Source organism: Corvus kubaryi, unplaced genomic scaffold, assembly GCF_017639235.1.
Source record: "Corvus kubaryi isolate FWS band 111438036 unplaced genomic scaffold, C.kubaryi_AGA036_p1.0 37385, whole genome shotgun sequence".
Taxonomy (NCBI): Eukaryota; Metazoa; Chordata; class Aves; order Passeriformes; family Corvidae; genus Corvus; species Corvus kubaryi.
Genome location: NW_024581127.1, coordinates 21,855,775 through 21,872,675, shown reverse-complemented (window position 1 = coordinate 21,872,675; position 16,901 = coordinate 21,855,775). Strand labels below are relative to the sequence as shown.

General features: G+C 38.7%; 1 protein-coding gene across 7 annotated transcripts in view; it reads left to right on the top strand.

The window, feature by feature from the left end:
- Window positions 1–8,310, top strand: part of TRPS1 (transcriptional repressor GATA binding 1) — a 213,709-nt gene extending 205,399 nt beyond the window's left edge. For all 7 annotated transcript variants that reach the window (XM_042035780.1, XM_042035779.1, XM_042035775.1 and 4 more), the window contains one exon: window positions 2,017–8,310. In XM_042035780.1, the coding sequence (XP_041891714.1) occupies window positions 2,017–3,078 (1,062 nt within the window). In that variant the 3' untranslated portion in view covers window positions 3,079–8,310. The remainder of the gene's footprint in view (window positions 1–2,016) is intronic.
- Window positions 8,311–16,901: the final 8,591 nt, after the last annotated feature.

Here is a 16,901-nt window from a genome sequence, read left to right as displayed (position 1 = left end):
CATTTTAAAGTTAAACCTACAATAATTTTGAATAGCCAGAGCCTCAAGTAAGTGTGTGAGGGTCCCTAATCTCAGGCAGGAAGACGTTTCTTTCAACTACTTCCATAATCAGACTTCATACCTGTAGCATGAAGAGTAAGACTAAAATGATTTCCAACATATTGGAGGGTTATCTGGAAGCAATATAAAAACGGTTTGTAGTGTATAAATAAACGTTTGATAAGAGCAGCAACATTATGGTAAGATCTCACACAGCATCTCAGTTACAATTGTCATAAAAAGGCGAGGAAATTACACAGACCTTATAATAAAGAGTATATGCCTGTGCATAGTAATTGGCTATTGATTCTGCAGACTCTAATCTTTATCTGAATAGAATTTACATAGAAAATATTGTAATTTTTTCTAACATGATTTTGTCTCGATTTTGTCTCAACTTTGCTCTGTGTGAGGAAGCTGGTTCAGGTGCTGTTTTTCTGCCAAGTTTAAATTTCTCTTATTAAAAATCTAAATCAAAGTATGTATATGAGTCAGCATTTTAATAGAAAGTAAAGTCTTAAAAAATAGCTGCACTGTCTAAAATGTAGTTAACCATTAAGAATAATCCAACTGCAGGAAAATAAATAAGTGAAAGGAGAGAAATATGGCAAGTCAAGAGAGAAACTAAATCTCTACAAATAATAAATGGGTGCTCTTCCAGCTATGGATGTTTTCATAATAGCTTGAAGTTATGAATATATTGAAAAGTTAGTTACATTCAAGGTACAAATTACTTTGGATATTGACTGCAAGCCAAAATTAAATCTGCTTTTTAAAACAATGTTAAAATTTCTAAATAAACATATAAGTGGAATACTGGCAGGGGGGGCACTTTTCTGGCTTCCAACCAAGACAGGATTATATGTGCCTTTGGGAAGAAGAATGTCACCTGCCAACACACCAAACAGGATGACTTTTAGGCAGGTTTTGTTGCTCTAACATCTGCCCAGTAGAGAAACATACTGATGGTGCAGCACTATTTTTCATTCAGATACTATTGCTTTTCTCTCAGAGAGCTTTTAAAGGAAGCCTGACTGCCGTCCTTTTTTAGAGTATTTTTTTGTTTTCCACATAAAGGTATTTTCTTCTCTAAACAGGCCACTAAACATGAGCTGGTGTGGGGTAGTAGCAAATTGAAACAGAAGTCCTGACTTGTTTCTTCCCTCTGCCTCTTTGTGATGCTTATTTCTTTAGAGATCCCTTTTGCCCTGCCTTCTGGGGATGCCTTCTCTTCCTAATGACTTAGTAGCACAACATCAGTAGCACTTAGAAGGCAATGCAGTGGGGGTGAAGGAGGGGGAGTTGATACCAAAGCAGAGGTAGACCTTTTGGTGCATAGTTTTCCTAGGCTTTCTTCTCCATCTTTCTTAGTCCCTTTCCAGCCACCATCATCCCCCTCACCACACAGTGGACCTGCAGCCCTTTTGCTAGGTGACAGCAATGGTGGTCAGCAAGCCCTGTGTGTGCTTGTGTTCTCTGTCCGTGTCAGAGTGGGGTGAGTATCAAGGTAAGTGTTGCTCAGTTCTTGTCCCAGTGGGACCTGTGCAAACCCCTGCCCGAGAGAAGCTCTGGTGGCATGGTGCATAGAACAACACTAGTGCGTAGGGCCTTGCATCTCCCACCTCACCCCCAGCTCTCAGCACACACTTTCAACACATCTCCCCCAGAATTTTTTAGGACTAAGAGGTAATAAATAAATGGTTTGACAGCTTGGATACCTCATGTCTTTTTAAGTAAACCTGTACAGGATGTCTAAGACAGTTGACTCAAGTTGTTAAAACAAGGTATTTTATAGTTTACTTTCCATATGAGAGGCCATGAACCAGCATTTGGGTTGAAATTTGGTCATTCCTGCAACACTGTTGTAATATAACTCTTCACAAAAGAAAAGATAAATTTGCATGAGTATGGTCTCACAGATTTGTTTAATGTGTCTTTCTTTTTTCCTTTTGTTCATTCTCTGTGTGTTCCATGCAGACTCCCAGGCCTTTAAACATCATTAAACAGAACAATGGTGAACAGATCATTAGGAGAAGAACAAGAAAGCGCCTTAACCCGGAGGCACTTCAGGCTGAGCAGCTAAACAAACAGCAGAGGGGTAGCAGTGAGGAGCAAGTCAATGGAAGCCCCTTAGAGAGGAGGTCAGAGGATCATTTACCTGAAGGTCACCAGAGAGAAATTCAGCTTCCCAGCCTCAGTAAATATGAGGCCCCAGGTTCATTGACTAAAAGCCATTCTGCTCAGCAACCAATATTGGTCAGCCAAACTCTGGATATTCACAAAAGGATGCAACCTTTGCACATTCAGATAAAAAGTCCTCAGGAAAGTACTGGAGACCCAGGAAACAGTTCATCGATATCAGAAGGGAAAGGAAGCTCAGAGAGAGGCAGCCCGATAGAAAAATACATGAGACCTGCAAAACACCCAAACTATTCTCCACCTGGAAGCCCTATTGAAAAATACCAGTACCCACTTTTTGGACTTCCATTTGTACACAATGACTTTCAGAGTGAGGCTGACTGGCTGAGATTCTGGAGTAAATATAAGCTGTCTGTTCCTGGGAATCCACACTACTTGAGTCATGTGCCTGGCCTACCAAATCCTTGCCAAAACTATGTGCCTTATCCCACCTTTAATCTGCCTCCTCATTTTTCAGCTGTTGGATCAGATAATGACATTCCTCTAGATTTGGCGATAAAGCATTCCAGACCTGGGCCAACTGCAAATGGTGCCTCCAAGGAAAAGAGTAAGGCACCACCAAATGTAAAAAATGAAGGTCCCTTGAATGTAGTAAAAACAGAGAAAGTTGATAGAAGTACTCAAGATGAACTTTCTACCAAGTGTGTGCACTGTGGCATTGTCTTTCTGGATGAAGTGATGTATGCATTGCATATGAGTTGCCATGGTGACAGTGGACCTTTCCAGTGCAGCATATGCCAGCATCTTTGCACGGACAAGTATGACTTCACAACTCACATCCAGAGGGGCCTACACAGGAACAATGCACAAGCTGAAAAGAATGGAAAACCTAAAGAGTAAACCTTAGCACTTAGCACAATTATACAGAAATAGGTTTCCTTGATGGGAATTCAATAGCTTGTAATGTCTTGTGAAGACCTATAAAGCACTTCATATAGAGAGCATGCCTTATCCAATATTAAATCCCTTGTTATTTTCTTTTTTTTTCTTTATTTTTTTCCTTTTTTTTCCTTTTTTTTTCTTTTTTTTTTTTCCTTTTAAATGAGTGGGTTACCAAGAAAAAAGAACAGTTGGATGGTGGCCAGAAGGGGAGGAAGATAATTCAGTGGGACACGGCCCACCAAAGCTAGCCAGAATGCAGTGAATCATGCCGAATAACCTTGAGAAAATTTTACTGGACAATTAATACCTTTGCTGTTGTGTAAGAGACATAACTGCAAGAGTGCAAAGATGTGTGTATGTATATACTGCTGCAGGGGTGTAGTGAACATATGCACATTGTATATAAGAACTAGACATGTTAAATATACAGATGTTAAAAGGTCATTTTCTTTAATTTGGGCAAATTTCTGCCCTACAACATGCCTTAGGATCACCTTGTCCTCAGAGCTTTGGCAGCAATGTCATCTAGGTGTTTCTCAGACTCAGCTGATTTTTAGCTACCATTTTATCACTACATTCTTTCTGGCACACTTTAGTCTAGGAGAACCATTTTGTGCAAGTGAAGTCTCTAATACACAAGCCACACTCCAGGTTTAATTTGCATAGAACAAGGTAACCTGCTGTATTTTATTTTAATATATTTTTAATATATTACATTTCTAAACCTGAAGTCTAAGGTAACTTCTCCACAGGCTTAACATTGCTATACGTACCAGTCAATCCCTTCAGTAGACTTATACCAGCTTTTGCTAAGTAGCATTAAATGTCTTCATAGTACTTTTTAATACTTAAAGCTTTTTAAAAACTATCCATGAAGGGAAAGCTCCTCAGCATAACTGCTCAGGGAAATAGGGCTAAATAACTAAATATTAAATAATTGGTTAAAGGTGCTGTTAGACGAGCCTCCATGCTTGCTACAAGGGTGTACAAGAACTGACTTTAATCATTTTCATTATAGTGTCCCAACCAGTAGTTTATTATTTTGCCACAGGGATGTAGAAGATATTACAAGCTACTGGATGCACTGTCAGATTAACTTATTTCATTAAAGAAGTTGGGAGAACAAATAGAAAAAAACCTTATTTTTCTAGTAAATATTAATGTATTACATTTCAAATAATGGTGCCTGACATATTGAATAATTATTTTCTACAGTGTACGTATGCAACAAAGATATTCCATCATGCATTAGAGTCAGTTCTGGCTCTGCCTCGCTGTTTACATTTGCAAATGTAGCAAACAAGGTAATGAAGCAACTATTTCTATTGCAGTAGGTATCTTTTTTTCTGTGTGTGTGCATTAAAGTTGTAAACGATAACATGAAATGAATGAAATTTGTTGATATTAATAGTATGAAAAACAAGAAGGAAATGAAAATATTTTTATGCCTACTTAGGAAAAAAGGGTAGCACTATTCATTCCAAGTACTTTTGTATTCTTAAGCTCTTAACTCACATTGTTATGCTTAAAATGATAAACATATATCATATCCTCTTTTTATTGCTTTGTCTGTGTTTCAGAAGAAACATTTCAGAAATTATTTTGATAAGTGCTGTTTGACTATGCAGCACTGATATTTTATTGCATTCTGTAGTAGCATTGCACTCCATTTTTACAATATTATGCAGCTGCTTTTTTGTTTTGTTTGGGTTTGTTTCTTTTTCGCAGTGCAGGGTCTTAGTTCCTTATGGTTGGATGGCAGGTGTAGCTCAACTGGTTCATGAATGTTGCAGCGAATGAAGTTTAAAATGTCTTTCTGATATTATGTTGTCTTTTATTTCTCCATTCATGCATTTTATTTTTTAAAATGTTCTATAAAAATATCTCTGGACTGAGTCCTCACTTGAGATTATATGTAAAGGGTCCTATTCTGATCTCACTTACATGCCACCTTTCTCAGATTTTCATGTAATTGAGCTAAAGCATCATAAAAAAAAAAAAAAAAGTTCTTGTATTTAACTTACATTAATTGCACCACTCTCCCTTCTAGTATTTGGTGCACTTATTAAGATACTTAACCAGATAAACAGGGAGGTGGAAAATAAAAGGAGAGGTGATAGTAAATGTCTTATAGGGGTTGGCAAAAGGAAAACCAGGAGGGAACTGGCCTAAACATTTAGCACTTTGATAAGTCTTTTGAGAACTAATGTGCCTAAAGCAGGTGGCAACAAACATCACCAAGCGTGAGAGGCACTTACACAGTTGATCACCAAAGGTCTCGCTGACCTTGGCAGTATTTAGGTGTTATATTTTCACAGAGGTGAAACATTATTGCACAGTTTCTCTGATTTTTTAGGCACAGACAGGCTATTGTTCAGCATTAGGCTGCATTCCTTCCTGCTCCACCCATTGCTTCTTTAGTGGTGAGCAGCATATGGAATGTCCCGCTCAATCTGCTCGTGGTTGAGTTCTGTAACCCTTCAGTAGTGTTCTAGGTTAGCAAAGGATGTTGGGCCACATTCTTCTTCTTCTATTTTTTAGATGAATCTCCAGCTTGATACCAGTGACAAAGTCTGGTTATGTTTTTATTATTGTTCTCCAATAATAAGTTCTGACTTGGTTTTTGTGGATTTATTTTTGTTGGGTATTTTCTGTTTCTTTTTTTTTCTGTGGGGACTGAAATAGATTGCCCTCGTTTCTTTATGTCAGGGTCCAGTGTGTGTCCTTTCCAGCTTTTCCAAGCAAGATGTTATACTCACTAAGCAGTGATTTTTATCGGCTTCAAAGGTAGCTGCCTGCCGATTTTCAGTAGTTACTGGTTTGACTTAGTTCACTTAAGACCTACCAGTTCCTCTGGCTTCTTCATTGATAGAAGCTGCATCTTCATGGCAAAATATTTAGGAGGGACATGTGCATTGTAAGACTTGAGCACTACCCTGAACTTCATAACACTTCTTGCTAAACTCAGAAGCAGAGGCAAATTACAGGAAATACACATATCAGGGTTTGGGGATGAGGAGAAATGAAATCTTATGAGTGCAAAGAACAAGACAGAGTTCTGAATGTTACTATTGCACACCTAGATGGTGCAAATAAAATTTGAAAAAAAGTTCATTGTTCTTGCCATGACATATTGAGATGTTCTAAGATTTCTGCTTTTTAAGAAATGGGATTTTGCCATAGCCTGTTCTCTTTGATTTGGGTAGGGGGAGCACAATTTTGTTTCTTAACAAAAGAGAGGTAACTCCATCCATCTTCCAGACCCCCTCACAATGGATACTAATTAAAAGAAAAACAAATCCTGACACTGGAAAAGAGTAATCTTATTTAATAACTTTCAGATGGAAACCAATGTTAGCACACACAAGTAATTACTGCACCCACTGTGTTTCAGTCAACTTACAGCACTAAAAATTGAACTTTCAAACAATCAGTCTTTGTTCTCAATTTGTCAGTGGCTTCAAGGTGGTGAACTTCTCTTACTGAAGGAACGGTAGTTTAAGATCTTAAAACGTATCTCAAGTTGGACCACAAAATAAGTAGATGTTTCAAAACTAGAGGGTTTGTGGTGCCTGTCACTAATCAGATTGCAGAACAGGCACATTGTTTCCAGTAACTCTCCATACAGATGGAGCCATTGTGTGACATTATCTGCAAAACAGATTGTCTCTAAACTGTCACTTTGTGGCTGCTGCCCCCTCAGTGCTGCAGGAGATGAAGATGTTCCAGAGCACAGTTTTGTGTTCAGGTGCTAAACTCAGAGTGCTTTCCAGAAGAAGTTTTGCACCTAATTGCCACCGTGCTGATGAAACTCCTCCCTTAATTTTTCATGGACCATTCAGAAAGGGGGAATGACACTGGATGCACATATCTTGGTTTTGCCTTAAAAAAGGCACTGTTGTCTATTGTGACAGTTTTTAAGAGAGAGAAAATTGAGACACCTCAAAAAGTTGAGACACACTGTGAGCAATAGATTATTTTTGTAGTTAGAGGGGCAGCAGGACAAGTGACTATGCTAACTGTATACAGTGCTGAAACATAGTGATTGTGCAATGGGAAAAACTGATTTGACAACTGTGGATTAGTACTCAGTTCAGGGACAGACTTTCGAGTCCACCCTTGGACTGGACACTGTTGTTTTGTACTTGTAACTACTTGCTTTATGTGCTAAGGATGTTGTCTACCATCTGCTTTTTGCCCAGTATGTCTCAATATATTCTCATTTTTGCTCCTGTATTGATTTTTCTTGGCTGACTTAACATGCTAATTCCTAATACTGGTCAGGGAAAGCCAAGGAGATTAGAAGGTCGCTTCTGTGCAGCCAGAAGTGTAGATATATTTCCTTCTGCTTCTGTGGAGACAGTTATGCTTGGCAAAGAGCAGTGAGCAATTTGTCAGCATATCCCATATGTGATAGATAAGTGAGAAATCCCTTCTAAACTTTTCTCTAAAGTTAAGATGGGCCAAGTAAAATTATTTACTTAATTTTCTCACCTCAGAATAGGATTCCTGCGTACCTTCTTCCTCACAATTTTTATTTCATTCAGCCAGCTCTGGAGAGTTGGCAGTTGGTAAGATGCTACCTGTATAGTAATCACACACGCCCCAATTTACTTTAGGAGGATAAAAGACAATAATGAAATGGCTGACAGCCAGATAAATACCAGTTTCATTTGATTCTTTGTTACACTTAGTAAAATTCCTTTACTAGGCGAGCAAAATTACAATTAGTAAAGTAAAAACATTGTAACAGCTACCACAAGTTTCCATTCCTATCATTTTGGCCTCTGAGCTCTGTGTAGGAGAACAGGAGAAAAGGAAACATCTCAAAATGTCATTGTAAATTTAGCTTATAGAAAATTCACCAGCAGGAAAAGGAAAAAAAAAAGAAAAAAAAAAGTACTTCGTAAAGAATGACTTCATGTTGCTAAAAACCATCATTAAACTTGTAGCCCTGATCTAGAATGCTGGCTCTTAATGTTTTGTCCTTACAACACATGGATGTGTTTTTTGTTCTGTTTTGTTTTGGGTTTTTTTGTTTTGTTTTGTTTTTTGGTTTTCATAGTGCATGTTCATTTCTACTCACAAACATGTTCTTGGTGTATTTCTTATGCAAACAATCTTCAGGCAGCAAAGATGTCTGTTACATCTAAACTTGAATAATAAAGTTTTACCACCAGTTATAAATCAGATTCGTGTCATTGTTTCTGGGGAGAATGTAATGTCAGTGTCCTTACACCATAGTGGGGCTGGGGAGGAGAGCAGTCTGGAGTCGAGCTGTTCTGGAAGCAGGATGGTACCTGACAGCATCTCTGAGTAATGCCTGGTGATTATGGCTGAAAGGCAATGTCAGTGTTGCTCAAATGGGAAAGGCATGAAAAGGGAAGAGCTCCTTCAGAAACACATTAGCCCTGTCACAGTCCTTCTGTGCTAAGGGCTCTAGATGTGATCCAAATCTCATTCAAGTTAATGACAGGATTTGAGTAAAAGTCTCTTTCAGTGGGGTTTAAACCTTTTTCAGTACTCCGTCATCCAGGAATTACCAGTTTTATTCTCCTGCCCCAAAGTGGAGGAAATACTGGAATAATTTTGAGAAATTTTGTAAGAAAGGCTGATACTGAAATGTGAACAGTACCCAGGGTCACCAGTTCTACTCCTCATACAAAGTTCATGGTGGTCTTGAAATAATTCCTGTTACCCAGGACCATGGTTTCACATCATGCCCACAGCTCTTCCAAGAAATTCTGCTGGCTCCCATCACACAGGTTATTGACCCAGTGGTGAGTCAAGAACAGAGAGTACCACCTACAATGTTGCTGCTACCACTTCCTTCAACAACCTTGGAGGTTTCCTCAGAGATCCCAACCAAAGCACTGACCAAATCAGCTCAGCTTGGCATTTCTGTTTGGATGAGCTAACAGCTCTGGGTGGTATGGCTCCCAGCCATCATTTCCATTATGCTCTAATTTCCTTTCTCCATAGGTTTTGTATCATCTCCATGATTGAGAGTTTGTTCACTCTCATACAGAATATTTTTTTAAAGTAATACAAAATGGTAAAATCTGTTTATGATGGTAAAGTACGAATGTTCTAGAGTTTAATTTTAAAAGCACCATGCCAGAAATAACTTCTGTGACTCATTCTTCCAGTGAATTCGGATGTAAAACCCTATGTATTTTCAGTCTCTTTTTAATTTCCTGAGATTAATAAAAATAATAACTGTAGTAAAGAAAAAAAAAAGCTTTCAAATGCAACCAGTTTTGGAGACATCAACTGTGCATTTTGAAAAAGATGCTACATGCAAAAGCTGGTCAGTACACCTTGTGTGTATATGCTATACACTATATATATATATATATATATACACATACTCTATACCGATGTAAGAATAGATATAAAAACTCTATATACATATACACAGAGAAAGTTCATATATGTACAGAGAGTTAAAATTTTAAAATGACATATTTTCCCGTTTTAAGAACGTCTTTTGAGAATAACACGATTTAATCCAAATTTCTGTTATAACTATAAAGCTATCCGTGACCAATGCAGTACGCAGAGGTCAAAACAGTGTTTAATAGTGAATATCTCTCTCCAGATACTTGAGTGAGCTCATAATTGTAGGAGCTGATGACCTCAGGTGTTCCTTTGTGGTTCCACTATTTGTATAGTCTACTTATGTTGTTAGTGTCTTCCTCTTACAACAGCAGCTCCACATGTAAGCAGCTCACATAAGTGCACACCAACATTGTTATCAGGTCTTAATATGCTATTATAAGGTTTAAATTTGTGCCAAGAATATAGGGACTTCTTGTTCTAGCAGCAGTGTCCTTGATTATTTCCTTTTAACTACTGTCATATCTTGATGTAGGTCAAAACTGTGTTGTCCCAAGTACAGCCAGCCTGAGAATATAAAAGATAATACATCTGCTAGTAGTAGGTCCTGAGCCTTATCCAATGGGATTTATAAATGTATGAAGTTTAAATTAAAAAAAAAAAGAAGTAAGTATCGGAATAGGTGCCGATGCAGAAGAAAATTGGCAGAATGAATAAGCAGGATGCTTCATTCCATATGGAGGGGAAGTGGGATGCTTTCAAGAGTATTCTATTATTAGAAATGGTCTAGATTTCTTACAACCTTATTTATTATAAATCACAAACAAACTTGTCTTTATAAGACTGTTGACAGTGTGGATAAAAAATCAAGGAAGAGAATGTCAGTGAAAGTGTTCACTGGAAGTTTGTGATGGGCAATTAGGCTGGACAGCTGGGACACCTGAAAGCTGATGGAGGTAGAGTTTGTACCCACACCAGCTTCCTCATTTCCATGAAGAGTCTGACTAATCCTTGTGTGCAGAACAAGAGTGTCAGTGAGTCCTTTCTGTAAATGAAAGTGTCTCCGACGCATCCAAAGGAATAGAAGTGTCTTTCACATGTTCTGGTTGCAACGTCAGTGGAACTGTCTGATTCAACTCCAGATGCTACTGTGGAATTGACAGCTTAATGGTGAGATTGATACAGTGACAGTTGTGTCACCCACCTCCAAACAGCTCCATGGGTGCTGATAAAGTGTCAGTGGAGTTGGCCAGAGAAGAAATACAATCATTTAAAGGAATAAGAAAGAAATACATTTAAAAAACCAAAAAAGCCTTCTGTTATGAAGCTGTGTAAAGATGATGGCTTCAATCTGCCACAGAATATTTTTTTTCCTTTTTTTTTGCAAAGGCAATGCTGTGGCCTTACTTCTGAATGACATGATTTCTTTCATGACTTGTAGTATAAAAAGGAAAGCCCCAACATAAAGCTAGCTCTCTTCTCACTGTAGCATTCTTTTATGAAAATAAGGCAATAAAGGAGTGTAGAAATGGATGAGGAAGGCTTTCTAAATTAACATTTCAAGGAATGGAACTAGATATATACTTTGCACTTAGTTTTTTTAAAAAAAGAAAAAATCTTTGTAAGTAAAATGGGAATATTTTCTTTCCCTTTTAATCAAAGTTGAGTATTTTCATCACTTCTGGAATCTGATAAAAAACGAAATAGATTTCAGGCTATGAAAGGATGAGATGTGAAAGCGTTTCAGAAAGGTAAGGTGATTTTTCAAAGTTAATGTTCCCTAAGAGTGGCATTCACATTGCAATACTTTGGACACTCAACTGTAAATGCAAAATATGACCCTCATTTTCTTAGGAGAGTCAGTTGAATATTCAGAGCAGGAGCTTATTAGATGTTCATAGCCACCCACTGGAGGGGTCCAGACTGGATGATATCCAGAAATCCTTTTTAGCCTAGATAATTTTGTATTATAAATGCTCACAAATCCAGTCAATTTATGTTTCCCCCTTAGGAGTGTAGTATATACAGCAGGGAGCAATTGGAAACAAAGGCCAAAAAACCTGAAGCGCATCTGTAGAGGGAAATGGTGGAGCATAACAAGAGCTCTCTAATACACAGGCCTCTGAGGATGGAGCTGGATGCAAGTACAAAATACCCCATTAAACACGTGGCTCTTAACTGGAGCACAAAGGTTCTTCCATCTATTTATATTTCCATAATAAGTCACTGCAATATATCCCTTGTAATTATACATTAACCTCTACAATTAAGCATAACATGCTAGACTGCAGATGCACTGACATTGCTGTCACACTTGTAACACAACTCTGGCAAACTTCTGTATTCTCTATAAATCAAGATGGGAATATGCACAGGGGTTGCATAATGACTGAAAATTTCAGTGCCCACAGCAGTCCCTAGCGTGCTTTGGCGGGGGCCAGCACTTGCTTCCAACCAGGTCCTGTGCACAGCTGGGAAATTATCATGGAGGAGGTGATTCCCAGGTCTTAGAGAAAGAGGCAGGAATGACTTGTGCCCATTCCCTTAAGGACATTTTTCCAGGAGGAAAGAGCAAGCACCAAGAGCCATGGGATGCATCCTGAGCCACCTGCCACACTGCTTCAGTGTGTGGGGTCACTCTGGGGGAGCAGCAGGTTTCCAAGAAGAACAATATCAGTCTCCTAAGACCAGAAAATGGCCTTGACCACTTTTGATTTACTGGTATTGTCATTGCCTGCATTGACTTGTTCCCCTTGTCTGATAAGGGTGGCTGGAGCCACTTTACCTGACATTTTGGTACCTGCTATCTGCAGTATTTGTGTAGGTAAGCTTTAAAGACAGAAGCAGATTTATATCCATCTTGTATATGGACATAGGCTTTAGGAAGGAGGAAATGTTTCCTGCTACTGGGTGGGTGCTGATCCTATTGTTTAGCTCGGTTGTAGGCAGAGCTATACAATATGTACCTAGCAGATGTCTGCACTTGATCAAATAGAGCACAGTTCTGTGTTCTGTTGTCCTATATTACAAATTTTGTGGGCAAATCTCTGGTTTCTGGTAATACAAATAAAGAAATGACAACAATGAAAATTCCCATGCTTCCAGTTTCATAGCACAGAGCATGGCCGTCCATTCCAAGCTGTTATAATTACCAACACTCCTGAGACAACCAAGTTCTTCTTGCCCAGAAAAGGACAAAGATTATTTCTTTCAATACAAAATGCTTTAGTGGTGTTTTGAAAACTTCACTTCTTAAAAAGGACTTGTTTCAACACAATTTAATGAGCGTTACTTAGAACTTAATGAGTTTTATTTCAACTCTCATTCTAGGAAATTTTTGGTTTGACAGTAGAAAAGCCTGATTTGTGTCTGTGTTCCATATTTAAATGAGTATTCTTGCTAGCTCTCTCATCCAAGCCACTCTACAAACAAACCCTGAACTTATTATTTAGTAGAAAAAATCTAGGTGCAGCTTTTTAACAAATAGTATAATTCTTATCTTTGAAGATTCACTCAATCATTCTCTGATGACACCTTCAAATTAAAGCCATAGATTTCTGTGATGTTTTTTGTCATGATATTATGCAAACCCTCTTCTCTGTGTGCTAGGCAAACTAGTATATTAAAAAACTTTTCATGGAAAATACACTATTAGCTTTTCTACATAAATTGTTTCAGATTAAGCAGAACAAAAATTTATAAAGACCGATTTACCTATACAGCCCACGTTTGCACTTAAGCCAGCTTTCTCCATTTCCTGGAGAGAGATTGTGCTGCTGGTGAGGAGACATGGAATGGCACAGGACAACTGCCTGAGTTACTGGCACACATAAAAGGGGAGGCTTTACCCTGCATACAGTCTAAGATGACAAAGATATTTGGCAGCAGAACATCAGAAAGCCTAAATATAAAAAAAAAAAAGATAGGAATTTCAGATTGGAACATGAGGACTGGGAAAAGTATTAATGCAGCAACAGTGAAATGTGTGATTATAAGAAAAAGAAAAAACATCAACAAAATATAATAGATGTCAAATATGTACTAAATAAGGTTATTAATAAGAAGTTCATAAGGTGTTTAGTGCACAAGGATAGCAAAGTTCCAGGGACTATGGGAAGTGTTGGATCTGACTGCTATTGCACAAGACATTGTCTGATTACTGGGAACATGCCTTGGGTAAGACAAGGCCTTTTCTCATTCTCCATCAGCTGCCTGAGATGGCAATTTCAGGAACATAGCAAACTGGAGATCTTGCCAAAAGGTGCAGGCCCACTCTCTCTCCTACTCCTACTCTCTTCCTTCTACTGGCACAAATATTTGTCTCCCACTTGCCCCAGAAAGTTGACTTTTAACCCCCATTAATTCCCTGATCCAGTTCCTAGCACAGTGACAACACCACCTGTGTCAGCAGTATGTGGCGGTAAAATGAGCAGACAGTGATGTGGAAAAAGGCAGTGTGAGGTTTTTCTTGGCAGCTATTATCAGTCTAACGTGTTCAGAAACTTTCAATCGAGGGGGCTGGATTGGTCCTGGTTTAGAGCAGATTCTCATCTATGCACAACACTGAATTGTTTTGCTCAAGGTCTATATACAGGATGAGGAGTAAAACTGCATCTGCAACACCCTGATGCAAGACTCTTCTTTCCCTGTGCCAGCAGCTGCTAGGCATGCCCCATTGTACCCCAGTGGCCATGGCTCAACTGTCCTTCAGTGGCACAAGTACAAACAGGCTGCTTTTCCTTACACTGAAAGAGTGGGCAAGTGTGACATTTTCTTACTAAACGACTGTTTAGTGCAAGTACTTACTTTGCCCATGCCAGTAGAAAACCCATTGCTACACTGCCCTTGTACTCCACAGAGTACTGAAGACTCCTCACCAAAATAAATCACTACAGGAGAGAAGACAAGGAGATAAAGGGAATGGATGGTGAAAGTTTAAGGGTTCCTCTCTTCTTTCCTGTGCTCATTAGGTAGACATTTTTTACTTTGTAGTTTTTTCCTTTGCTGCTTCTTTCTCCATCTCAGTCTCTCCTTTGATTCCATTCTGCCCTTTCAGCTCATCACTGATTGCTGCGTAATTTACCTCTGCGTAACTAAAAATGCTAATTTTTATTTGACCATGAAAGACTCCCAAATATCATCCCTGGCTTTGCCTGTGGAGCCACCAAAACATGTGATGTGGATCAAAGTTGCAGGGTCTCTTCGGTTCCCGATATTCCTCTTCTCCTTGATACTTTTGTACTAATTAATACTAATTTACTAAGACAAAATTTTGTGATTGTTCATTAGACACCTGAGGCTGGAACACCTCGACCACTGATGCCCTGGGTAACACCAGAAGGTTGCACAGAGGAACGAGCTGCAGAGGAGGGGCAGGTGCTTTTGTTTTGTGCGACATACTCAAAGCTCATCATCATTTTGCATTTAGACATTTTAAATAAGAATGCAAGCTTTATAATAGCAAAGTTCCCAGCTTTATCCACCTTCCCAAAGTGATTTGCCTCTGAAAATTCCAACTCCAAACTCCCAAAACTGTTTATTGCCACTGAGTAGGGAATTAATCTAAGACAAGTAAAGGAGACACATTGCCCCCCCTCCCCTTGCAGAACTAACCTTTGCTACAGCTGGAATAGTAGGATTGGACATATTTTGACATCTGCCTCAGTTTATGACAAATTTCTGCAGAGCTTTATGGGACTGTGAAATGGGACGGTTTGGCACAGCAGCCAACTTACCAGGTCTACCTACTGAGGTGACCTCTGAGAGCAGAGCAGGGAGGTGTCTGAGGATGGGAGGGGGTCTGGGGGTGCCCAGGGCACTGCAGGGCAGCACGCACTCAGACATGCCTGAGGATGCTGAATTTCCCTCATCCTCCTGCTGGGCACCTTCAAATGCCTGTGTTACCCCCCCTGACCCCACAGACTCACCTGCATTGCACAACTCCACCAACAGCAGGCTCTGGTTTGTGAAGGGCAGAAGGAATCTGGGGAACAGGAGGAAGCAGGAACAAGTAAGAACTATAGAATCCTGAATACCAAAATCCCCACCACTCTGTAGTAAATTTTAAAATTATATGACTCCCTGAGGTCCCACTGAAAGCAAAGCATGAAGGAGAGAAGGAGCTATGGCCAGGTATTACAGATCTGTAGCACTACTCCACATATACTTTAAGGACATAGTCTTTAAAAATTAATATATTTTGGAAGTCTGCTTTAAAATAAATGTCAGCTGCGTTTTCAGCAGCTGAACAACTACTTTTCCTAAAAATCAGACCTCTTGTTTTATGTATCTGAAGTTGTGTGACTGAAACACGTGGAATATCTTGGCCTAGAATGTTTTAAATAATTTCCATAATTAATATGATTTGGAGACTGAATAAAGAAGATAAAACAGAGATATAGCAAACACACTACATGCATCTCAGATTATTATGTCTGAGTTCATACCAATGAATCTTAATGTGTGTGCAAGAAGAAATTATCTGTCCACCTGCTTGTAGTAAGAGAAGGCACAAGGCCAACATACTGATTCCTGCTTCTCAATTTGGATTACAGCATTTTAGTGTTTATTTATAAAATTTCTGAAGGGATTACAGAGTTTATTCACTGGGAGGTCTTCAGAACCCCTTGAAATGTAGCTTTCCATAAAACATTCTGGTTGAGGTTTCTAAAACTGGTTTGAACAGAATCAAAAACCAATTTAGATATATACTGAGCTAAAGAGTATCCCTCTTTCCCATTGCACTACCGAGACAACAGGAATGGAATAAAACACCTTGATTTTTTTTAATCTTTTCCATACCTTCTCACTTCCACTGACTGGATACCTGCTAGAGTCACAGTCTGCCCTTATTTTATTAACCCAAAGAACTGATGTAATTTAATAAATCAATTTCATGTAGATTATGGGTTTCCTTAAAGATTTCTTAATTTAAGTATTGATTATTCCCATCCTTCTTTAATTCATAAAGCCTGGGCAGAGCAAGGGAAACAGGTCTGCCAATAATGGCCAAAGGGAAGTTTGCTGGACTATAGCCTTTACCAGAAATTGACAATCCTCCCTTTACTTTTGTTTGCTTTGCAGTTCCCTCTGGAATTTGCAATTTTCTGGCTGGTTTCTCTTATATATGTATGCCTTCCCTCTTGCTAGTTTAGAGATGGAACTAGTAATTTCCCAGCTCTTCTAATGTACTCCTGCCTTCAAAAAGGCAGGATCTGAACATTCATGGTTCTGCTTAAATTTATTACTATATTAGTATATAGTTATAAAAACATTTTATTTTCTCAAAATGTCATAGCTGCCAGTAGTGGAATGTAAGTGAAATGGATACTGTGACATGAAGATGTAAAGATATATGAAATTACTTCAATCGGCAGAAAGAATTTATTTTTCATATGATGTTCCATTGTTCTGTATTTAATCCAGTCAAGCTTTTTGAGCTA